This window comes from Drosophila innubila (genome assembly GCF_004354385.1).
Source record: "Drosophila innubila isolate TH190305 chromosome 2L unlocalized genomic scaffold, UK_Dinn_1.0 4_B_2L, whole genome shotgun sequence".
Lineage (NCBI taxonomy): Eukaryota > Metazoa > Arthropoda > Insecta > Diptera > Drosophilidae > Drosophila > Drosophila innubila.
Window position 1 is genome coordinate 21,942,545 of NW_022995372.1, and position 26,114 is coordinate 21,968,658.

The 26,114-nt window shown below is 36.8% G+C and overlaps 1 protein-coding gene, 1 long non-coding RNA gene and 1 other non-coding gene across 3 annotated transcripts; 1 reads left to right on the top strand and 2 right to left on the bottom strand.

The window, feature by feature from the left end:
- Positions 1 to 1,459: 1,459 nt before the first annotated feature.
- Trnap-agg lies at positions 1,460 to 1,531 on the bottom strand. Its single transcript has one exon. It is a non-coding gene; the product is annotated as a tRNA-Pro (tRNA).
- Positions 1,532 to 4,126: 2,595 nt separating this feature from the next.
- On the bottom strand, positions 4,127 to 7,459 carry LOC117781406 (zinc finger protein Noc). The gene is made up of 2 exons (XM_034618158.1): positions 6,873 to 7,459; positions 4,127 to 6,400 (listed from the first exon to the last, which is right to left on the bottom strand). Exons 1-2 carry the CDS (start codon positions 6,960 to 6,962, stop codon positions 4,883 to 4,885), a joined length of 1,608 nt encoding a protein of 535 aa, XP_034474049.1. The 5' UTR covers positions 6,963 to 7,459; the 3' UTR covers positions 4,127 to 4,882.
- Positions 7,460 to 24,720: 17,261 nt separating this feature from the next.
- LOC117781572 lies at positions 24,721 to 25,250 on the top strand. Its single transcript, XR_004617181.1, has 2 exons — positions 24,721 to 24,860; positions 24,916 to 25,250. It is a non-coding gene; the product is annotated as an uncharacterized LOC117781572 (long non-coding RNA).
- The last annotated feature ends 864 nt before the right edge of the window (positions 25,251 to 26,114 follow it).

The following is a 26,114-nucleotide window of genomic DNA, read 5'->3' on the forward strand; positions in this document are numbered from 1 at the left end:
TACAAATGTATCTAGAGAGTCACAAGTCGCTTTGTGAACGCCCCTAGATGTCACATCTCTGTCCGTTAACGCATGATTGACGCTCCTTCTGCAGGAGGGCGAAAAACACGAAAATTGTAATGACTTTGGTGTAATTTATAACAAAACTGTTAATTAGCTGCGACGACTACGCTGACATCAGTCAGCTGCTGTGTAATTTATGGTGACAAGCCCAAGGGATCGCATAGGGGCAGCTGCTCCTCCCTTTTTTCACTTGGGGTGAATGGGAAGTCATAACATGCAACAAGTTTGCATACTATACTTACAGGGTATAGTATTTCTAGTCTAGTCTGTAGCTAGGCAAATATTTGAAAAGATTCAACGAGCTCTGGCTTATCACTTATATAAGGAGGAATGCAAACCCAAAGAGTCATTCGCTAATCTAAAACGACACCTCATAAATCATCAGGCAGTCCGCAAATAAATCATCAGATCTTAGATGTCAACTTGTCATTGTGCTAAACAAAAATCACAGCACCAAATTGTCAACAATAAAGTTTTATGAGTACAATCGTTTGCCACGCTTTATATGATCATAATAGACCGAATTGAATCATATACTAAAATTCTGATTAAAAACAAAACAAAATTTTCTATGGCCTGTTCAAGGCATGCTCTATTTTTAATAAAAGATGAACGAATGATAGACTATTGTAAGATATAGACATATATGGAAAAACAAATCCATAAACTCTTAAGACTTTGTGCAATGAAAAATTTAAGATAGTTTAAAAGTTTAAAATATCACTAAATTCATCTCAATGAATCTTATTATTCTCTCTTTCAGGGTATGTAATCGTCGTGCTCAATTCCGTCAGTCATGTTATGATTATAAATTATGGTCAGTTCTTCGCGTAGTTTAATCATACCATCTATATGCGAGCGGGCCAATAAAGCGATTTTTATGACCATATAGCCAGAAGTATCAGCGCATATATGACTTGTCAGTGTTAAGGTGCTATAAATAATGCCCCTAATGCCCCAGACATAAAGTTTAGAAAATATTTTCGAAATCACAACCATTGATTAGAGTTAATTTCATGGCGATCATAAAGCACTCGCCAGGCAATGGGGATTACACTTTCCCCCAATGACGATATACTTGAATCACAAGACTTTATTAAATTGCCAAGCCTAAAAAACGCTTCATAAATTTGGTCACGCTTTGCAGAGATTTATTTTTATTCACGATTATGAATTGCTGAATCAGAGATCTCTGATTCAATGCGAAAAGATTATCTATTTTGTTCAAATAAATAATGATGGGAACACACCAAGAAAATTCACAAATCACAGGTTGAAAACTAAAAAAAAAAATAATGCATAAATATTGAGAAAAAATAATCTTATTATTTTAAACTTTTCAATAAACATTCTATAAAATATTTAAAATATCTTTAAAAAAAAATGTAATTTACTTGGGCTCGTCCGGGATTTGAACCCGGGACCTCCCGCACCCTAAGCGGAAATCATACCCCTAGACCAACGAGCCAGTTAATCTGATGCAGCCAAGCAGCGCATTTGAAGAGCGAGCCAAGAGAGATCACAAGACGTGCAGCAAACAAGAAAGACAACTCAAAAGAAGTGCAAGACATGGTGACTGAGAGACAGTGAGAGCGAGAGAGGGGCATGCTTGGAGCGAACAAGTGAGTAGTCTCCACTCTTTGCTCTCCCTGCTCAACATACTGATAGACGACTCCACATGAGCCGTTACCAAAGCGAAGCAAAATCTATTTATAACAAAAAGTTGCCATGTTGTCTGTTGTTGCTGTTGTTGCTGCTGCTGGTCATGAGTGTTGACAACAAAACAAATTGTTTAACATGGACAAAACAACACAACAAAAGAAATATGATGCATGTAAATAAATTCAATTTGGAACACAACAGAAAACAGAAAATAACAAATTAAAGACAAGCGCCATACACACACAACAAACAATAAAAAACGATCAGAAATTTTTCAGATCTTTCAACAGAAATGGGGAAATAAAAATATTATTAATATTAATCAAAACGTTTCATATTTGCGTCATGTTTTTAAAGGCGAACACTATATGCTCTTTAAGTAATAAACTAAGTGAATTATGGAATTATTAAACTGAATATGTTATAAATTAAATTGAAAAAATACTTAGATGAACATTTGCATACGCTTATCTAATGCAAATTTCTTAATTAATTCGAATTTTAAACGTCAACAATTTTATATATTTGTTTCAAAATCGAACAGAAAAGCCTGATCTGAGATATTATTAATTTCAAGTTAAATTAAATAAACTTAATAATTATCTAAAAAGCTGTATATTATGGAATTACTATACGATTATTGCCTATGAAAAAGAGTTAATTCATACAATTTTTTATCGTTTTTTATCACATATAACTGGTGTAAGTTCTTCGTCATCCTCTTCTCTACTTCAACCTCAATTGATTGCGTTTCTTTCAACAATTTATCAGTTCTATGGGTATTACAATATGGGTTGAGTGGGGTTGGATTTTGTATGTGCTTCTAATCGAAATAAGAACGAAATAAAATCGAAATGGAAATGAAAATTGAAACAATTGAGAAAAAAGCGATTTTCGTTGAACGCTTGACAGCTGAATGCGATAATTTCAAATCAATTCAATTGAACGTTGTCACAATTAATTTACTTAAAAGATATGTACACCCGATTGCCAGTTCTGATCCGACTCCGAGTTCCGTTGATTGCTTTTGTCACATTGTCAGGGTAGAAGTGAGCATTTTTTTTTTTTTTTTCAACAATATCTGTGATTTTGCTTTTTGAATGGCAATTGAATTGATGAATTCATTTTATTGATTTTTAATTTCTGCTTGGGTGTTTTTTATGGTTGTCGCCAGAGTTTATTAACGCTTCGATAAATGCCACACCCAGCCCCCTTCCCTGCCCCTCCCTCGTTCCCACCTCCACACTCATGAAATTCAAATTTTTATAGGCAAAAACTCGAAATTATGCATTCGGCATACGAAACAATTGGAAAAAAGCATCAAATTCAGATTCTGTTTTTGATTTGACTTTGAAATGAAAATCGGATCATTTTCAATTCGACAGCTCGACGAGAGTTACGAGTATTCGTGAATAATGACTACTGAATGTTTATTCAGACGACAGCGCAATTCATCCAAATGGAAATCGTAATCCAAGTGAAAAAACCAGAATAAAATTTTAGAATATTTGGACTTTATACAGAGGGACTTTATATTTAAACGTATTTTTTTTTTTCTATAAATTATAAATGCAGAAGATTGAGACCATATGTCATAAAAGTCTTTTATTTTCTAAACAATAGATTCATTTTTCTGATTAAGCAATTATTTTTAGTTGTCTCAAAAATAATTAAGTATTCAGGTCAGCTGCAAATACTTCCCCTGATAAGGTTTAATCCCCCTGAGGCTTATTTCGAAATGCCTTTGCAAATGATAAGCTTTATATTTACTTATGTATTACATGGACTTAAATGTAATATAGGAAAGAATACGCCTGATAAGACATTAAATACCTATTTGTTGCACTCTCTTATATAAATATAATATGGATAACGAGCCTAAGACCCAATCAATCAAATTTATTAACATGAATTTGTAATCAAGCAAAAGTAATTGTTGTAGAAATCGACGCTTTCAATAAGAAATGAATATCAATCACGATAATTAATATGCCGATTCCAGAAAGATATTTTGGAGTCATCAACAATCTTAAATTGCAGCTTAAAAAGAACATTCTTCTCTTCTTCTGTCTTCTCTTCCCGACGGTTGTCAACCCAGGCCACGAATGTTTTTAATAAATAAAAGCAAATTGGATTTTATATATATTTTGAAAAATTGCTTTTCATTGTATATTTTTTGTTGTCCCCATGAATTTGATTTGCGTTTAAATATTTATTTATTTACTGCGCACTTTTTTTTTTATTAATAATTGTTGTCTTTCAATGTTGTTGTTGTTGCATCCCTTGCAAATGTTGTAATTTAAATTCATTTGCATTTTCACACAATAAATTAAATATATGAAATGCATTTTGTGTTTGTTGTTTTGTTCAATTTTTAATTTTTAATTCTTTGCATATTGTTTTGTTGTTGTGTTTTGTTTTCTTAATTGTTGTTATTACAGTTTAATTATACGCATTAATTTTACATATAAGTTGACTTAAAACATTATTGAATCTGTATGCATATTATATATAGATTTATATATATTTATGTAATAATTAAGACTAATTAAAATCTAGGCAAATTAGAGTTAATAAAACAATGCTTAAACATCAGCATATAATATATAAACAAAACCTGATAAACAGACGATTTTCATTATGTATTTAAGTGTATGTATGTATTTATATAGCGAGAGAACTGAAAGTCATTTCAAAAAACTTTGGTTGAACTTTGAGAACGCAATTAATTATGTTTATTTTAAAATTAAGAAAACATTGAAAACTGAGCTATTTTTATTTGTAGTTGTTGTAATTATTTTCTGGTTGTTGTTGTTGTTGCTAAGACTTGTGATTATTTTGATGAATATTATTATAATTTTTTCTGACTTGTTGTTGTTATTGGAAACTTAAATGTAACTAGCGCTCGACAAATCTACAGTTTAGTATCACAGTACAGCGAACGCCGCTGAGAGCGTTACTAATCATCATTATCATCATTAATTATTAATTTTTGTAATTTTTAAATTTTCTTTCATTTTAAATTTTTCAATTTATGAATTTATCAATTTCAATTTCCATTTAAATTTGTTGTTGTTCTCTGCGCTTTCGAGCATTTTGCAACACTACCCTACTGCTATTTGGTATCCAACACTAGCCTCTCCTCCTCCCCCCACCCTTACTGGTGCGCCGCTCCCATTCGCTGTCCGTACATGGCATACGGCGAATAATACGGACCCAGAGCAGCCGCTGCAGCCGCCGCCGCGGGATTGAAGGCGCCAGCGGCACCGAAGGGCGACGGAGCTCCGGCGAGAGAGCCCGGCGGCTTTCCGTACGGATGATAGCGGGCGGCCGCTGCTGCCGCGGACATGGGACTCAGGGGCGGAGTGGGGTAGCCAGCACGCAGAGCCGACGGCGGGAAGAGGGTGCCGAGCAGGGACTGCGCCTGAGATTGGGCCAGGGCAGCGGCGGCGGCAGCGGGATCCGACAGGTTGCCGGTGTGCGTGCGCAGATGGGTGAAGAGCTCGTCGGAGGTCTGGAAGCGCTTGCCACAATAGGCGTCACCCACCACCCAGCTGCAGACGTAGGGAGCGGAGCGGGCGGCGGCGGCATTGGCGGCTGCGGCAGCCGCTGCCTGCGAGTAGGGATGGGCCGGGGGGAGTCCGGCGCTGGCCATGGCCATGCCGTACTTCTGGTGCTCGCACTGGGTGCAGCCGGCGGGGCAGGGGGCGCCCATCAGCATCTGCTGGGTGTGGGCGGAGTAGGGGCAGCCGGGGCAATAGGGATCCTTGCAGACGGGCACGATGGCCTCGCCGCCAGCTGGCGTCTTGATGCGCTGATAACTGATGTACGGGTTGGGCTGTCCGGCCCCAGGACCGGCTCCTGCTCCGGGATATCCGCCGTTGGCCGCTGCGGCCGCCAACATGGCCGCATGGTGATGCGAGAAGCCGCCGGCAAAAGGCGGACGGAATGCGGGATTCGCGTGCTGTTCCATGCCGGGTGGACAACACAGGGCCGACAGGGGATTCAGTCCGTAGGGTCCGGCGGCCTTATAAGCTGCTGCCGCCGCAGCCGCTGCCGCAGCCATGCTGCTCATCTCCTTGGGATGCTGGGCGGTACCGTTGGCATTGTTCAGCACCTCCATTCCGGAGCGGACAATGGGACTCGCTCCTCGTTGAGATGAGCCCGCTGGGGAGACTGTCTTCCGGCTGCCATCGTCCGCCTTCATGTGTCCCCCATCGGTGGGCGTGGCATTGGACTTGCTGCGCGAAGGAACACGCTCCTGGGTTGAGGAATTCTTGGAGCTAGGACGTTGTGGTTCCTCTTGACTGTAGCTGGAGCTGCTCTTGAAACTGTTCTGGTTCTGTTGACTGAGCACATTGGTCTCATATGGCTTAAAGGCCAATTTCATCTCGCTGCCTGTGTTTGTTGTTGTTGTTGCTGTTGCTGCTGCTGCTGTTGATGTTGTTGTGGTCATTATAGGCGTGCTCGACTTGGGAGATTTGGCTTGATGGGGCGACTTGGCAGCTGAGATCTCGGCGCTGCTCGAGGAACTCGACGATGTCGACGACGATGAACACGTGCCCGACTTTTTGTTCTTATCCATGCCCAGAAGTGGCTTCACTGCCGACGAATCGGCTCCAATCTGTGAACAGGTCTGGGCCAAAAGTGCCAATGGACTCTTCTTGGCATCCATCTAAAGAAATTTGGGAGAAAAATGAGGGTAAAGAATTTTATTTAGTTTAGTTTGTTTTACATTTTAAGATTTTTTAAGTCTATACATTTTTAAAGCAACTCATTCAAAATATTTAAGTAATTTTAAATTGACTAAATCTCGATTCTCTACAATTTAATATAGCTGAAAACTTGTATTTAAAATTTCCAGATATAAATAAACATTATATTTAAAAGATTTTCTTTACTACTTAATTCTTTAAAGAACCAACTAATTTAACTTAAATTTGTACATAAAAAATAAACAACTAACAAGAGCATTATACATTTTTCATATTTTAAATAATTTTCTTGTCAATTTAAATTTCATTCAACAATTTTGTGTTTGTTGCTCTCTTCTGTTTTCATTCTGTTTTTATTATTTAAACCCTATTATTTTTACTAACGATATTATTTCGAATTTCTTCAACATTTTTCAAAATTTAAATACTAACCGTTGTGGGCAATGGCGCCAAGTAATCCGGTTGCAAATATTGGTTATTGCCGATGGTAACAACACCACCGCCGCCTTCGAGTACAACCATGTTGTTGTAGTTGCTGTTGTTTTCGAATTTGTTTATGTTTTTATTTTTTTTTTTGTGAGGTAATCCACAGAGAATGTCTGGCAGTTAGACGAGACTTGTTGTTGATTTGAAATAATCCAAAGAGTATGCGACGGCAGATAATCCGAGCGTTGTATTTTATTTGAAATATTTTTTGATATTTTTCACACTTTAGTTTCAATTTCTTGAAAATTCAAGAAATTTTCTTGCGTTCACAGAATTTGTGACAAGTGGTCACTTTTTGGCTTGTTCAATCACTTTGCACTTGACGAACGTACATATACACATAGACTGTATATTTGATTTATTTTTCTTGTAGACAGAGTTTACTTTTTGCTTTCCGTTTCAGTTTTTTCCGAACACGTCTGAACGCATCGAAGGCTAAACTCGAACTGAATTCAACGGCAGCAACTGACGGATACTTGCCTCAGCGTGAAGCGTAAAACACGCTCAGCTGTGTGCGCTCGCGCTCTCTCCCGCTCTCTGAGCGCACTGTCGCTCTTGCGCTCAGAACCGGTCGGCAGCGCTGCATGGCATTTGAGCGCGTTGGTTGAAGCAGAGGCGCATGTGTTGTGTGAGCGAGCTGCACTGTGTGTAATTTTCAAATATGGCGTACTTTTTGCCCAATCACATCGCATGCGCCATGCAATGGAAGCCAAAAACTGAACCAGCAGGTTTTTTTTCCTTATAATCAGCTGCATGGGCATTTTACTCTCTTTGGCTCTTTGCAACACGGCAACACTCGCAGCGAGAGCAACAGTTGAGCGTGAGAGCGGCGCTCTTGACTCGTTATTCGTCGTTCGGTTAAGTTGTTTTTAGTTCGTATGCTTTGGCGCTGTCCGCGGAAGTTCGCCTTTGACGCGCACATTAATTTTATCTTCACACATATGTCACGCGCTACTGCAGCTCGCACACACACACACACACACACACACACACAGAGACACTCGCCTCCCACTCTCTCTCACTCTCTTTTGGCTCTCACTCACACTCTTAGTGAGCTGTCAACACCAGGCGATTCTACGCTCAGTCGCATTGTCTTCACTGAGATTTGTTTCTCAGTCACTCAACACTTAACCACTCTTCTTCTTCTTTTTTATGCTATCGCCTCGGTTCGCTCGTTTTAATGTCATATAAAAATTAATTTGTTTGTCGCTCTTCATTGCTCTTCCACTGCCTCTGCCACTGTCGCTGTCGCTGCCACTGTCTCTGCCACTGCCTCTGCCACTGCCACTGCCGCTGTCTCTGCTTTTGCCTTTGTTTAGCGTTTTTCGATTAACTTCTGGGTTCTGTTCTGCGGTTTGTTTTCCACAAGAGCTTCTGTTTGTTGTTTAAGTGGAAATCGTTGTTTTGTCGTCGTGTCAAAGTTGTTCCAAACAATTTTTCACATGTTTTGTCATCTAGTAATCGTTGTATGACGTTTGTCTCTATGCATCTGCACATGTGTGCATCCGTATCTGTGTTTGTGTCTGCATCTGAATCTGTATCTGTGTGGCTTAATTAATCTTCACGCTACAAGCAGATGGACAGCATTGTATTCGGTATGTGTTTGGCGTTGCCACATAATGCACTTTTCTCAGTTTTTTTTAAATAGTTAAATGGTTGATTAATTTCATCCATTTTTAATAATACATCACACTGAGAACTCGGTAATGGCTTCATTTGAAATTTACTCACACTTAAGTCCCAATTAACGTTGGATCGTATACTACACCATATTTAATTAGTATATAAAAAATCGTTTGCACTAAAATTCACCAATTAAAAGGTGGGTATTTCTTAAATGCCAGATTTAATTATATGAAATTATTATCTTAAAAATCGATTGCGAACAATTTACTTCAAATTTAAACTAACACAATTCAAAAATTACAATAAATAAAGAAATTTAAATTATATTTTACGTCAATTTATTTACTTAACACTTCATTTCATAAATTATTATTGATGACGAGTCTCACAAAGAATATTTTGGCATCCAAGTTGAATTCCTGAATATCAATAATGGATTTTTCGTTGTTTTTGGATTTTTTGTAGCATGTAGTTTTGAATACATTATTCAAATATTTACCATTAACAGAAGTTATTCCTATCTTTTTTTAAATCATACCCTAGATTGAGTATATATATTTTCAAGGTGTAATTAGCATATTTTAATCCAAACATTCAGCTGTTCGAGAAAATTAAAATCTGTGTAAATAGTCCAGATAAGCAGGGAGTTAGATATTTCATAGTTAAGTGCTGATTAAAGGTATTTAAGCAATGCTTGGCTAGGGGTGGAAAAACCCATTCGAGGTGGTACCAGCCCAGGTAGCGGTACCTGCAGCAGGCAGCTGGCCAAGGCCGAGCACCGCAACCTTCGGGGAAAATGATGGATTTATTAGATTAGAGCGTGCTGCTTTACGATACGGCTTAGACTTAATTTGCGGTTTTGGCGTTGGCCAACAAAGCGGACAAAATGCTGGCAGTGTTGGCAAATGCCACATTAAATTTTTATTTATTTATTTTATTATTTATTTTAGTTTGCCCCATTTGCGTTAAATGACAAAACAAGTACGTACAGAGACTATGAGTACGGGTATGAGTACGGGTATGAGTATGAGTACGAGTAGGTAAGTAATTCATATTTTTACGGCTACTTTGTCAGCGTCATAAATTTTCTTATGCATGTGAATTATTTACTAGCAAAGCGAACGCAAACGGCAAACAAGATGGTTGCCTGGGTTGGGGAGGGGATGGGGAGAGGATGCAGGGGCGGAGGTGGGGGCGGCGGCGTCGTATACATAAATAACACAAAATATTATAAATTACACGCAGGGATGTAAAAACGTTGAGCAGAAGCGCAAAATTTGTAGCCGCGAAAACATTTATGTATATGAAGAATATAAAAAGGAGGCAGCACATAAAATTAACCACATATTTCTTCATTTTTATGGCATTTATTATCACAGAAATGTTTGTGTGATAAAAGCGAAGCAGCGCAAAAGGCAAACGATGAACGACGACGCAAACGACGATGGGGCAGTCATAAAAATGCAGCCATTTACCTTTTGATTTATGCACAACAACAAGAGCAACAATAACCACAAGAGCAACAACAAGAGCAACAACAAGAGCAACAACAACAGCAAATAAGTAAAAAAAAGACAGCTTTTTGGCTGTCGATTATTAAATACTCTTATATTGCTGTCAAGTTGCTTGGGAAAATATAATTAAATAAATATTTGATAGTTACACTATTATGAATTAAATAAAAAAAATAAATAATTATTTTCTAGTTAGCATAATATATTTTTTTTATTATTATAAACAGAACATGCGTATTTTTATTTGATTGCCATTAAAAATCAAATATTGCTTAAGACAAAGAAACGAAGAAATATTTAATTAACTTAGATAATAATAATGTTGAAAAATACAATTCTAATATTTTATTTATTATCTTGAACAGATGAAGAATATTATGGTATTTATTACTTTATCAAAAGTGCCACAGAAAACGAAACCAACCGAAAATCTCCCAAATCTCCAAACATTTTTGGGAGATCTTCGGTTGGTTTCGGTTTCTGTGGCACCCCTGTAAATGTCCCTTTGTCCTGCAAAAGCTGAAATACGTTAAGCAAGGGTATACCAAGAGATATGGACAGAAGGGCAGCAGGGGGCAGGGGAAAGGACACGCATGTTAGCACACGCCAAGAGAAAGAACTGCAAAGCGAACGGAGCAAAATAATGCAATAAATTTGACATTATCTGTGGCAATATGAAGGTACTATATACATAAGTAAGAGTACAGGAATATCCGAATACCACTACACTTAAGAGATGGCACTTGAACTCAGGCTCCTCAGAGTCTCTTCTTTTCGGTTAGGGCTTTAAAAAAAGCCCTAAGAGTACTGCATATTCCGTGGGAGATGCTCCTCGATAAAGCCAACTTAATAAACCCTGGATATGACAAACATTTGTTGGAATACGAGCAACACCCTCATCTCAGTCTCCCTCTTTGATTATACCATTCATAGCACAATAATTGGCATCGATTGATGTTGGCTGGCGATATAATAACTCACTTGGAGAGAACCCAAAATCCGGGGCCATTTATAAAATTGAAAAACAAACTGCAATAAATTCAGTAAAGCGTATGCAATACACACAACACACACACAGAGACACACTAACAAACAATCACAAAAAAAAAAAAAATAAAACGAAAATTCTGAAAAAGGGATACATATCCGGCATTGCCCCCTGGGCGGCTCAGCTACCGCCATGATGAATGGAGGGAGGTAGGCAGAACTCGAGTCTCAACCGACTCTCGATAATTTATCGACAACAATTTATCTCGTAATAGTAACGACCAGAAAAACACACACACACACACACAATGAAAAATTGCCCCTGGACAATGGTGACATTGAAATTTTACGGTAATATACGAAAAGGTTCTTTAGAATATCTATTTTTTTTGCAAAATTACTTTGCCGGGTGGCGGTATAAAAAAGAAGCGGGTACCCCTACCCTCTCTTTGCCATCCCTCTTCCCTCTTTATAGTACTGCCAAATCTGGCTAGATTAATAAAGCAAATTAATGGTTGCATTGTTGCTGACAGTGAGCAAAAAGTAACGAAAAAACAATAAACAATGAAATATTTTTGGGGGTAAAAAATGTGACACGTGCAGCAATCTGAATGATAAATTGACAATATAAATTTTATTGCCATTCGTATTGAGTATTAATTGCATACAAAATCGAACAACTGTGTCGGGGGAAAACTATTGAGAGGGTAACAAATATTTATTAAGAGTAAACTACAGACTGATTAATCACAAGAATTACTTGCATAACTTGTTCAATCCCGATGAAGCAAAAAATTGTTCAATAAGTTCTAGGAAAAGTCCATATAATATGAAAAAAGGTAAGTTCTGTATTTTGAAGAGTTTTTTTCAATTTGAAAATTTAAATCTTTTGATTTTCTATAAACAAATATACAAAATTTCGTAATACAAATATTATTTATTCCTAAGATTTAGGAAAGGATATAGTCGAGATACCGACAATAGGATACCCATTGCATACTTTTAGGAGCTTTAATTGCTTTACAAACTCAAAAGCTATTTCTGCAGTTCCATTTAACCACACTTGATAGATTATAGATAATAATAATAGATAAAGTAGACTACAACAAAAACATATTATCTTAAAAACTGTGGATGTGGTGTTTTTTTGCGATTTGCAGGGGTAGAAGGGGCAAGAATTTAAGACAAACTTGACCTGTTCCAACGCCATCCATCTTATAGTCCCTGAGATCTAGGCGCTCACATGGACTGACAGACGAACGGACAGACAGACGGACGGACGGACAGACGGACGGACGGACAGACGGACGGACGGACGGACGGACAGACACACAAGAATATATATACTTTATAGGGTCGGAGATGCCTAACTCTCCCTGATAAATACATTTCAACGAACGCAATATACTCTTTTACTTATTTTTTAAGTAACGTATATAAAAAACATCCTTAACCTTAACTTCACTTATCTGTAGTGTTTAAGCTCCACACTCAAAGAAGGTAGATCCTTTTGGATAACGAATTATGAATCCTTCAACAAACACCAATTCCCATTGGTTATTTATACCTTTATTGAAACTCCACAAAATTCCTTATCTCTCAGAACAATAGTCCATAGTTTATAAGGAAGTAATGTATGGAACTTAAGCTATTTCGTGTGCAGAATGACAATATAATAAGATACATAAGGGAATTTCGAAACATCGCATAAAAATCAGTAAAAACAACAACCAATTCCTGTAGAGAAAGAAATGCATATATCCTTTTTGGTACAAGAATCGCATTCAGCTGTGTCAAATATTTATGGGCAAACATAAAAATGTTTACGACCTTCACAATTTAACAACCGAGGCAGGTTCTCGGTCGACCTCCTTCCCTCTTCCTCCATCCCTCTCACTCTTTCCCTGTCTCCGTCTCAGTTCCCCAGAGCAACTGGCGCTTGGCAGTGCATACAGGATATAGCGAAGCATAAGGAATACAACGTATCTCCTTCTCTTTTTTGCTTTCGCATTCTCTGTCTTTGTCTCTTTCCGTCCCCTGTTGCTTTTCGTGTTTGTGTTGATAAAGAGCACATAAATTATGGTCTATATATCATGGAAATCTATCGATGTTGAAGCAGCGTCGTGTCCTGTTTTATGGCCAAGAAATTTTATGATCCTTGGAGAGTCGCCTGTTTATTGATTTGCCTGACGGCGTTGCTAATTTTTGCCACAAAGGAATGTAGAGAAAACTCTGGTACTCTCGAGGACAACAATCGGCGAGTGTGCGGTCAATCAAGGACGAAAACGAGGCAGGCTGGCTGGCAGGACATCAGGACATCAAGTCGTCGTGACATCAGGACGTCAGACTGGCAAAACTAGGCAGTCTGGCATTGTCCTTGATTTATGGTCCTCATTAATTTCACTGCCACCAAAGTTGACACTTCTTCTCTGTCTCTGTGTTACTCAGTCTCATCCTTGGGTTCACTCCCCTCTCTGCAGCAGCCATTCGGCCCACCCCTCTGTGTCCGCTGTGTCCTGACATTTTGACAAATAATTTTATTGACGGTCTCTGTTTGGTTTTTAATTGTCCTGCAAGTTGTCTCAGCTGCCTCAACGCCGCACGTGATAATTGCTCATTTTATGAGGCATTTATCAAAAGTGTTTCGAGGTTACTCGTTGTCTCATCCTCCAGATAATTCTGGTGTCCTTGCCATTATCCTGCTGCGTCTGGCAACTGACTGACACTCGTTCCGAGTCAACGCTGATCTTGTCAGTCTCTCTCTCTCTCTCTCTCTCTCTAACAGTCACGCGTCATTTATTTGCCCGTTTGACCATGACAGTTGTTGATTGCGATTTTCCAGCACATTTCCCATTTGTAGATTCTCGATTCAGTTTATTGAATATGCTTGATAAAGGTTTTGCGTCACAAAATTAATGGGAAAATAGAGCAAGAGGTTAGTCGATTTTGGATGCTAACCCATAACTGTAGCTTATAATTTTTTATGAAAATATTACTTGAGACAACAGTGATCAAGGCCTGGGTTTAGAAAATATTATAATCCTTAAATGTCTTATGACTAAGCCTTTACTCTGCTGTATCAATGCCTAGTTTGAATGTCTCAAAGTTTATTGAAACTCAGAAAACTGTCGCAATAAATACTAATTTGAATAATTAAAATTAAATATCTTAAAGGAATGATGAATAAATTTCAAGTCTGCTGAAATTTTCTGATTGCTTTGGATTTAATATAATATGGTCATGATGCGTATTTCCGAAGAACGCTCAAAAAAAAGAACCGTGAATTATAACAGAAATCCTTGTGGAAGTTTCAAAGCAAACGAAAAGATGAAAAAACGAATAAACAGAGAAGAAATGTGGAAGGAAACTAAAGAAAACAAAATGCCGAAAGAAGACGGCGGCACTTTTGGCCTCTGTTGTTGTTCGCTCTGTTGAAATGACAGGCTGACAGCAGAATTCACACTTCATTTGAGGCACCTCACGCTTCGCATCCCTATCCCTATACCGATCCCAATCCCACTCCCAATCCCAATCCCGATCCAGACCCAGTCTGAGTTCCAGTCCCGAGTGCTAATGTTGCGCATAATAATTTTGTACTAAATTAAATAGTGCGTGGGTCTCTCTGTCTGTCTGTCCGTTTGTCTGTCTCTGTCAGTTTCTGGACAACATGTTGCATGCCTCCTGCTTTGGCGGCATCGTTGTTGACTCGCTTTTTCATGCATGCGGCAACTCATCCACTTGAAACGTGAAAGGATATAATTTAGTTTTTATTGCACGTTGTAAAGGTTTTTGCTCGACAACAGCAACAACTCCGAGTAGCTTGAATATAGCTTGTACTCATATGCGAGTACCCACATATATTCATGGAGGATTCATCAGTTATGCATGGCATGTTTGTTTGTCAAAGGATTCTACACCATTTGTCCACTCTACCCATTATTAATTTATCACTCTCGACTCTTTACTACTTTACTCCTTTACTTTTTGCTCACTCGTTTCTTCGTTAATTCGCCTTTGTGTGCTAATTTATTGATGTGCCGCTTATCGTCACGTGTCCGTTGAACGTCTCTTTGCTGTCTCTGAACTCGGCTCTCTTTGATGTTTTATAAATCACAGCTGGTTTTGTAGTATACAGTCATTCACTTTTTGGTGTTCTGTATTTGTTTTTAAGAGCCATTTAATTAAATAGTTTTTTCTATACAGCTAATGGATTAATAAGAAAAGTTAAATATAAACATGAAGAAGAGCAATGGTTGCTTACATTGGGACACAGTAATATAAATTTTATTCCCGGGAATACTTCCACATTTTGAAATTAAACACATTGAAAAGAATCTCTAAGATTAATTTGTCAAAAACGAATAACACTAGTTCAAAAAAATGAAGAAAGAATATTCTCGAATGGAATACTATACTGTCAAGATAACAATTTAAAATAAAACTATTATGTCCCTTTAAGAAATTATTTCAAAGAAAAATATTCCAAATGTCATCACACACTCTTAAAATATAATATTATAAAACATTCCCGCCTTGTGAGAAACCGAGGAATAATAGATAAAATATCTTTTATTATAAGTATTTCCCAAAGAAATATTAGAAAACAATACGTAAGATAGCATTACAAACTGACAAAGTAGATAAGAAATTTTAAATTTTGTGAGAAATATACATTTAAAAAGCCGTTTTAAAAATATTGTAATTCATTTCTTAAGACAATTGGCTCAAGTGGATAATTGATGTTTCCAATATGACATGTGTACAATACGAGTATTGCAACAAGTGGCTAAAGGAAGCCATGTTTGGATTCGGGGAACTAATTGAGTCAGTCGGCGATTTACTATCAGCGATGATGAAGAAGATGAGTATTAAGCCAACACTTGAGGGAGCTTGTGACTGACTTTTTACTACCTAGAATTCAATTTAGTTTACGGCAACAACAACGCTGACAACACTTCAGGGACACTTGAATGCAGGTCCAATTATGAAAAGGCAAAAAAAAGGAGAGAAGAGTAGGGAAAAGAAGATGCAGAAACAGAAAACTGGCAGCAGCACAAGTTCAGTTCAGTTCAGCTCAGCTCAGCTCAGCGAATCATAATGAAAACATTTAACCTGTCGTCAGCAAGAACAGAACAGGAAAATGATTCTCAGCAACATCATCATCATAATCATCATAATTATCATCATCAGGATGAGGCCCAATGTGGGGCGGCAATCATAATCAACTTTAAATGTCAGGCAACGTCGAGAGCAATTTTGTGGTACCTTCTTCTCGTTTTCAATTATGTGGCAGCGCTATAATCCTTCGAGGAAGTGGTTAGAGCTGCCAAGAAACCCAGCAAACCAGGCGAACACTTGAGCAAACCATTCAACAGCGAGAAGTACAAAAAAATGTATGAAGAAGAACTTGAATTGACAGCCGGAGATGGAGATGGAGATGAAGAAGAAGTCTGAGACGGAGCTCGAGTTGAGTGTATAATACACCTTTCCTTGCTCGAGCTCCTTGTTGTCATTAATGAGACGTCTTCTTCAGCCCGCGCAGTCATTTCCACTTCAAGTTGTCAAGCCAAACAGCCCCTCATCATATTTTCAATTTTGTGGCAGCTTGTGTTTTCGACATTTCGGGCATTATGTCGCGCCTACTTTTCACCATTTACTCTCTTGTCGACTATGTCTCTGTCTCTGTCACTGTCATTGTCACTGTCTCTGTCTCCCTCTCCATCTGCGTCTTCGTCTCGGTCGTCTCTTTGATCTTACGCTTCGGTTCTAATTTGATTATAAACGCACACCTCACACTCTACGACAGCTTCTCTCTCTTCTCAGCATCTTCATTTTTAGCCTCAATGGTTGGCAGCACTTCCACTTCCCCTTTCCCCTCTATTCCCATCTTCAACTTCACTCTATTCCCCTTATCCTCCAGCTCCTAATGCCATTCGAGTCTACGGACTGATGACTACGCGCCGCGGCGTACTCAATGACGCGTTGAAAGTGCCATAAAAAAAGGACATGAAGACATTGAAAGACATAAGAGAGAGCTAGAGTGAGAGAAAGAAAAGGGCATACTATAGAGAGACCCCGTGAGTCTTGGCCCAGGGTTATGTGCTGACAGCATTTTAAATGAAATGAAAACGATGCTTTCACTTCACCATGAAACGCGACCCTTAAGAACGGGCAGGCCAACGTTTTGCTAAACTAAGCAGAAGTAATGTCACTGAACTACATGGAGCATGGGGCATGTGGCATGTAGCAGGTTTAAGGGGCAGCCCTTTATAGACTACACAAGTTCGTAAGGTGAGGCTAATGCGATAACTTATTTAGAGACTATTGATTTTGCACCAAGACTCTAAGAAATTAAAGTTTGTGTGTAGTTATTAACAGTCGATTATAGTTTTTAATAAACTTTGCCTTTTTCTTTGGACTTTGTATACTTAAACTTTTGTATTTCTTCTTAGCCCTAAAATATATGAAATTCCTCGTTAAATAAAAACATAAAATTAAAACTGAAAGTAGTGAAAGTTAGAAAATATTTTAAATTGAGAATTATATGTATTGCAAAAAGACAAAAGTCAGTGTAGTCTAAAAAGAATACAATATTACATTAGTCTACTTGACAAGTTCGACTTGGATATAATCGGTGTTCAATTTTTTCGTATCTCTTAATCCCACAAAAAAAACCTCTAAACGAGGTAAAAGTCTAGTGACGAAAGCAATTTCTAGACCCAAAATTTCTGATATCCAATTTTGTGACGAACAAAATTCAGTTTAATCTAAAATTTTAAATAAAAATATAAATTAATATAAAAAACGAAAATTGGCATTCGGCACTGTGAGTAAAAGGGTGATCTTCTTTGTACATAAAAAATAACTTTTGCGCAGTGCCGAATGCCAATTTTCGTTTTTTATATTAATTTATTTTATTTAAAATTTTAGATTAAACTGAATTTTGTTCGTCACAAAATTGATATCATAAATTTTGGGTCTAGAAATTGCTGTCACTAGACTTTACCTCGTTTAGAGGTTTTTTTTGTGGATATCAGAAATTTTTGCAATTGCTTTCGCTTTTGACATTGTAACTTTATCATTAATGCAGGCAAATAGTAAAATATCAAAATTTAGTTGTTGAACGTATTTCATATTTAAAAAATTTTTTTTCTTTAATTATAAAGAAAAACTAGGGGGCCCCGCCCCCTGCGCGCTTTGCTACAGCTGAGCATACTATACTGTCGGAGACCTCGTACTTACTATGAAAAAAAAGTTTTTCATACTAAGACTTGGATTTCACCCGATCGGTCCTATGACAACTATATGATATAGTGGTTCCGATTAGAACCAACTTTGTTCAGGATATATAAGTCTTAAATAAATGCATATTCTATTAGTTTGGTTACGATATCTAGTAAAATAAAAAAGTTTTTCATACTAAGACTTAATATTGGACCGATCGGTCCTATGACAGCTATATGATATAGTGGTCCGATTTGAACCAACTTTGGTCAGGATATATAAAACCAAGTTAAATGCATATTGTATTAGTTTGGTTAAGATTTCTCATTAAACAAAAAAGTTTTTCATACTAAAACCTAATTTTTAACCGATCGGTCCTATGACAGCTATATGATATAGTGGTCCGATTTTAACCAACTTTGGTCAGAATATATAAAACCAAGTTAAATGCATATTGTATCATTTTGGTTGAGATATCTCATAAAACCAAAAAGTTTTTCGTACTAAAACGTGATTTTCGACCGATAGATAAATGTATTTATTCACTTAACACTTATCTCACTTATCTTCCGAACCCCTCAACTATATGTTTCATATACCAAAAAACGCGAAATTGTACGTATTACAACATATTAAAATTTAACAAAAATCGTTAGAGCCGTTTTGTAAGAAATCGCCAAAATGTAAGAAAAAAAACTTGATTTCACCTGTAAAATGTTACCTGAGTACTTTAGAAAAAAAGTTTAAAGGTACGCCTAAAAGCCCTCAAACACACCTTTCTAATGATATATAGAACATATCTGTAGCTTCTATGGTTTGGAAACTGTTGAGGTTTCAATTTTGGCGGGATTTAGCGTTTTCCCGCTAAACTAGCGGGAAATTGAAAAAGTCGTAGAACAAACATTTCTAGATTTTTGAAAAGGAATCAATCCCCATCATTACATTTAAGCTTCTTTAGCGCTTTGATGCAAACAGACAAACAGACAAACAGACAAACAGACAAACAGACAAACAAACTGACTTTTCATTTCATTTTGAGAAGTCCACTAAAATTTTCAAATTTAATTATCTTTTGAACCAGTTATCGGATTTGGGTGATTGAGGTATCAATCGACGCGTATTTTTAAGTAGATATTTTATTTAAAATAAAAATTTTTACCAAAAAGCCCCAACGGCCCCATAAGCTGCAATTATCAAAATTTTTCCCCTCCCACTTACACCCCCGTATCTCATGACCCAGGTTGGTTAGAAAAAGTTTTAGTACGCCATTTTGTAAGTTAGAACTAAACCTGTCGATCGGTATATAACTCGATCTGATCGGACAGTCGGCGCAAATTTTCCAACTTAGCTGTATATATAGTTAGTCGCCTTTCGCACCCTTCGTGCTGCTTTCGTCACTAACGCGAACTGCCGTCCGCAGTGATTCTGAAAGTAAAGCCAAATTCAGCTACAAATCTAGTTATACTACTCGTAAGTAAATATTGAGCATAGGGTAATAAACCTTCACTTCAATATAAGTTCTCACTTATCAAATTGTTGTTTGCTTCTCACACTTTCACCTCTCGAAACGATCTGAGTTAATTAGCAATGCCATTTGAAGTAACAAATGTTACATACACATGTGAACAAAGTAGAGCTCCCTTCTGTCACATTTCCGTTGGAAAAGGGGTAAGTTTTGGGTTATTTGATCGAGCCACAGACACGGTCAACACACAAACAGAATGTAAGAAATATATTAATGTCTCGAATTACGTACAAATAAATTCGGAAATTTTGTTATTTTGTGGGTAATCAGTCAATTTCAAGCAAACAAAGCCAAAATGACAAACCCACAGAGAAAAAAGGGTTAAACTTCCTGCTTTTAGATTGCACCCCGGCTAGATTCATCAACTCGTAGGAAGTTTGTTTAACGCACGGTTGCCCTTAGTAACAAGTAAACCATAATTTCCGGCAAAAAGGTTATTCTCACATTTCAGATGACAAAGTAATGAAGAGGCCAAGTAATTCTTTAACTATGACTAGTTTTGGGGTGAACCAATGCTGTCATAAATCAAATTTCAGGGAGGTTTCAGATCTGTTCTTAAGGATTTGAGCAATCTTAATAATAGTGCACAAAAATAAGTTTAAGGATACAAAGACAAAAGTTTTTATTTGGTATGAAATATGGTCTAAATTAAACAGATATTTACAGATAAATTGTAAAAACTTAAAATTTAATAATAATTTAATTTGTTTATTCAGGACAGCCTTTGTCTGCAATATAATAAAATTAAAAAAAAAAAAAAGGTAGCGATTTCATACAATCTTAGTCTGATAAAGTATTGACATTATAATCGATAGTATCTCGATTGTTCTGGGTTCATATCTTCTCATTCTCTGTTTAATCCATTCATATATAACAAAAATCTGTGGGATAAGCACAAAACTACAATGTTGGTTTTGCTGCTGGACAATAAATTGCGCTTTAGCCAGTTAGGAAAAAAATATCATAAAATACAAAATGAAGTACGCTCGACATGTCTCGGACGCTGTAAAATTTATGTGACAATTTTGTGCAGGATAAATGGGCGCACACAGGGAACTAGGAACAGTGTCTACTGGTCAAGCACTTGGCGAAGAAGCATGTCGTTTTTAGTTGACCAAACCATACTATATATATAGTAGTACTTTTTTTTTGCTTTTCCAAAATTAGTTGAGTTAAAAGGCACGCACTGGGTGCACAAAGGGAGTCGTAGAGTAGTAGAGTATCTATTCCGCAATGCCCACAAAGTGGATGCCCACTAAAAACTAACGAACTAACCTACAGTTGGAGGTCAGAGAGGGTATATGTGGCTTGGGGGCAACTTCAGCACTTGGTCGTTGTCGGTCATGTTGCATAAATCTCATTTGGGCTTTATTTACTCTCAAAATGTTCCCGTTCAGATTGCTCTGTCGTTCTTTCAGTTGCTGTTGTTGTTGTTGTTGGCGCTCTGGCAAATAAATTCATTTAGTGGCATTTAGTGTCCCCCGGTTCACCTTATTGTTCGGGGTCGTCGGGGTCGCCGGCTGGATTGCTGGCTGCTCCTCTGGCCAGGACGCTGTGTGCATTTTATGGCAGTTTCTGCGTTTTTGTGGGCAAACATGAAGTGAAAATTACACACACACACACTACCTAAACACCCATATGCTTGCACACACATGTTGTCGCAATTGTTTTGCCCGAATAGTGAGAGGATATATGCATCTGTATGTGTGTGTGTGTGAATATGTGTGGTGGGATTTGGCTTTAGTCGGCAGTTAATTTTCATATTTTCTAGCCGCACTTCCCCACATCCCACTCCCCTTCCCCACATCCTGCTCCTTGCTTTGTGGACATTTTGTCGTAAATAAATATAACAATTTATTTAGATTGCAATGACAGGCGGATGCTATTAAAAGCGCAATTTATGTGTGTCTTTCTGGGGGGAGTGATGGTCTTCGGACTGCGACAGGGATGAACTTTATGATGTTGCAAATCCAAATGCATATGCTGCTCCTGGGAGTATCAGTCAGATAGGAGAGCAGCCCGAAACAAGAAAAACAACTACGAAGCAAAAAAGTTGCCATAAAGCTTCATTAAAAAAGATATAAAGCTATTTATATAAACATAATTGAAATTAATTATTATACAATACATTATTTTAATATAATATATATCAGCATTCACATTTATTTCACAATTTAAATGATTTATTATAAATAATACAAAAGTATTTATTTTTATATATTTATTTATTAAATATATTTTACATATTTGGAAAGCACCGTCTCAAGACAGTATAGAGATAAATAAACAGTTTAAAAATTCAATTCAAATTTGTTAAACATTGTTTGACTTAATTGAATTGCCTTCAATATACAAGTTAATAAAAATTCTTAGAGCAACTTTTGCAAAAGTTTTCAATACGATATGAAAAGAGATTTTAAGTTGTTCGAGTCCCAGATGAATGTAAAGAGAAGAAAGTTGTTTGGGAAGAAAATGATGTGCTGCAATTTATGAAAAGAAGAAATATATTTTGTGTGCATTATTAAAACAACAATCAAAATGGCATGGGCCAAAATTTGTTTCATCATGATTTTTACGATTATTACATTTATTTTTGCCACAGAGAAAATGCGAAATTTACGAGCATTGAAGTAAATTTTAATGCGCTGTAAACGGGAAAGACCCACAAAATGAAGAAAAATGTGCGATAAAACATGAAAAGAAATATTTTCATATTCGTTGTAGTATGTGCGTTATATTGGCCTGGATTTATATCCACATACTCACACACAGATAAGCACACACACACACACACACGGAAAATCGCATACAAAATAAATCAACTGTGAACATTTTGTGGCATAAAGTAAAAATTGTTACACACCCGAGAAGCGGGCAAAGACCTTAGCCAAAAATGGTCAAGCTGTCCCCCCCACCACCACTCTCCTAAAATTTGTAGAAAATATGTCAAAAATATGCAAATGCAAACATGCCACATGGTGTGTGTGAGAAATTGTTGTTGTTGAGAGGAAAATCTTGGTGAAGGTTTGAGAATTTGTCGCATGCTTCCATGTCATACCATTTAAATGCAAATTAATGGTCAGTTAAACTGTCAGACTCGTCTAATGTTTCACTTCTTTTGGTGGTGTTTTTTGCTGCAAACGACAGTCGTCAGTCAGTCAGTCAGATTTGTGGTGTTAATTTGCTGTGAAATCTGGCTATAGAGCGCAGCTGTAATTAATTGCCTGTGTTTAATTTGGGTTAATTTTATTTATGGCCGCTCGTAATTTACATTTTTAAACAAACGAAACCGAACGATAACTTCACACGGCCACTCATCATCCGCACAGATCGCACACAAAATGCAATCATAAAATGTCTTGCCCCCCATTCCCTCCCCATAGTCAAAGTCGAAAGCTGGTGAAACGACATTTACTACGAGTCTTTTGTGGCACTGAGAAGTTGCATGTGACGTAGCAACAACAACAACAACAACAGCAATGGCAATGGCAACTGACAGGACACTTTTGACAGTGCAGACAGCAAGGACTAAGCTTCTGCTAATGTCAACAGCAAACAGTGAAAAATGTGAAAGGAATAGAATGAGAAATTCAATTTCATATAAGAAATAAACACGAAAATTACATGCTCTATCCACAGAGTACTTTAAAATAAATAAAAGTTGATTCCAAAGTATTCGTTGATTATTATGAATAGAAAATTAGCAAATCACAATTTATCAAGTTATATACTGAAATACTAGCGAAATACTTGTTGTAGATGCAGTGTGATCATAAAGTAGAGATAAAAATTTGTATTAGATGTCATATGATATTATCATTCCTTTAGAAAGAGGATGAAAAAATAAATAGAGTCGCACAAAAGAAATTAATTGTAAGTAAATACATTTGCAATAAAACTGACAATTACTGCTTACTTGTTATTTGATCATTAAATTCGTGAGAATTTGAGTAAGGGAAATGAATTGTATATCCTGAGAAAGTGTCTTAAAAACGAATTGCTGAATCACAAAAAGGAATAATTTATTATAAGTTATTTCAAGCAAATTTAAAATATATAAAAGATTTATTTTTATTGCCAAACATACTGAACATAGTATTCAGCATACCCTGTGACTAACAGTACCCAATAGACATGGAGACAGAGTGAGATGGATAGTAGAAGAGAAAGAGAGAGAGAGAGGGAGGTGAAATGTAGAAACAAAAGACAGCAAGAAGCAACAGTGACAGTGGCACTGGCAGTTCTCTGACACTGACAGTTGTCAACTGCTGTTGTTTCTTGGTTTTATTCTTCTTTCTTTTCGTTTCTTTTTTGTTCTTTTCTATTCTGTTGTTGTTTTTTTGCCAGCTACTGCTGTTTCTGACGGATTTCTGTTACTGTTGTTGCTGTCATATTTTTAACAACAGAAAAAAATTCTATCTTGATTTTTCATTAATGTGCACATTGTATTCGGTGTCTCTTCTTCTTATCGTTGACATTTGACATCCTTCAGCGATATTGCAGATTTTTTAAATATCATGGAAATTGTACTCAAATTTCGTACAATAGAAATAATAAGAGTTAAAGATTGTCATTGTACAAGATAAAAATGCTATAATTATAATGATATTTAATAATTGGCATGTTCTTGTTTGATAAAGATATCCATATTTTAATTTCTAAGTGGATTTAATATTAAGTGGTTATGACCAAAAAATTAATCACTTAAAAATTGTTGTTCAAATCGGAATACAGATCTTTAAGTTCTCATATTCAAAACATAAAACCATCTTAGAGACAGTTTCTAAGTAGTTTCGAGAATTTTAAAAATGTCATCATATCAAGTATTTAACAGTTCTGAGACTACTCATAAGAAATGCTTGGTTAACTCTTTCTGCGTAGCGATCCGAGAACACTTTGTAATTTCAATCTAAATGTTCGATAAGAATCTACCAGCATTATGCGATGCTCACTCTAGGGAGTCTCAGAGTCCGGAGTACACAATGCTGATGTCTTTTGCATAATGAATAAGGAAACCTAATGGGTTTACATCTGGAGACATGGCCACCATAATACTTTGTATGTAAATTTCGCCAATAAAGCAATTTCTTTTAATGAGGCACGGGCACTTCAGAAGCAGACGGAAGATGAGAGGAGGAGATGGAAGACCTTAACTATCACATAAAGTAACAAAATGAATTAGGCTCCGACATGATGATGGGCCCCTATCAGTGAAACTTCCACTTCCAGTGGAAGCGCGGAAGTAATTGAGTTAAATATGCACAAGATGACAGCATTAATTATGCGCAGACCGAGTCAAAGGAAGGGAGAGGGAAACGACGGGAATAATGAGGGAAAAGAGTTAAATGTGGTTTTTTGTTGTGGCAACCATATGCCGAAAGTATATAAAAATGCAACAAAAAGATAAGTATAATAATAAAATGAACCCAGTTACAGTTTCAGACCAAACTTCAGACGCAGTCCCAATAAAGGTTTACAAATAAGTCAGCAGCATGGGAACTCGCAACTGGTAGATGGTAAATGTTAAATGGTAGATGGTAGATGGTAAATGGGAACGGGTCTTATAAGGGTTGGGTTCTTCGATGGCCACTCGAAAAGTACGCATAACAAATTTGATAATCAACTATGAAATTTGGATACTGGAAAATGTCTCTCTATCCCTTTTTGAATTGTTTCGCATCTGACAGCCACGGAATTTATTTGCTGTCATAAATATTAAAATAACAATTATTGCCATTTAACTGAAGGGTTGGGTGACGGGCCAGAGAAACAACCCAACCAGATGTGAGCCCATTCCCGGAACTATTTTGCATACTCAACGGCTCAACGGCTGTCCAAAGGAAACATATTTCATCTTTCGGACTGTCATAAATTCTAATCAAGTAGGAAATTTGCAAATCGGGGTAGACGATTATCATGATATAAGGCTTTTGTCTGTAAAAGAAAAAAAAAAAGATAATAAGCTTGCGTTATAGTTGGATTATGACTTGGTTTTGAGGATAAATAGAGTAGTGAATACTTAAGGGATTTCATCTTAAATTTCATTGAAAACTTTTAGACTCAATAAATAAGCTAATGTGATAGAAAGTTTTTTGTAAGCTAGGAATAATATTGAATAAGTAAATATAGAACTATAAAAGCATCGTTTGGAATTCTCGGAATCCATCTATAAAGTCAGAGGGAGGCAAATGAAACTTTCACATCGATGTCTTAGCATATTTATCATTATAAACGCGGCAATTTATTTGATTTAAGCAATTTGTAAAATTTTAATGTGCTTCAGAATGAAATAAATCTCCGACTGTGGATTGA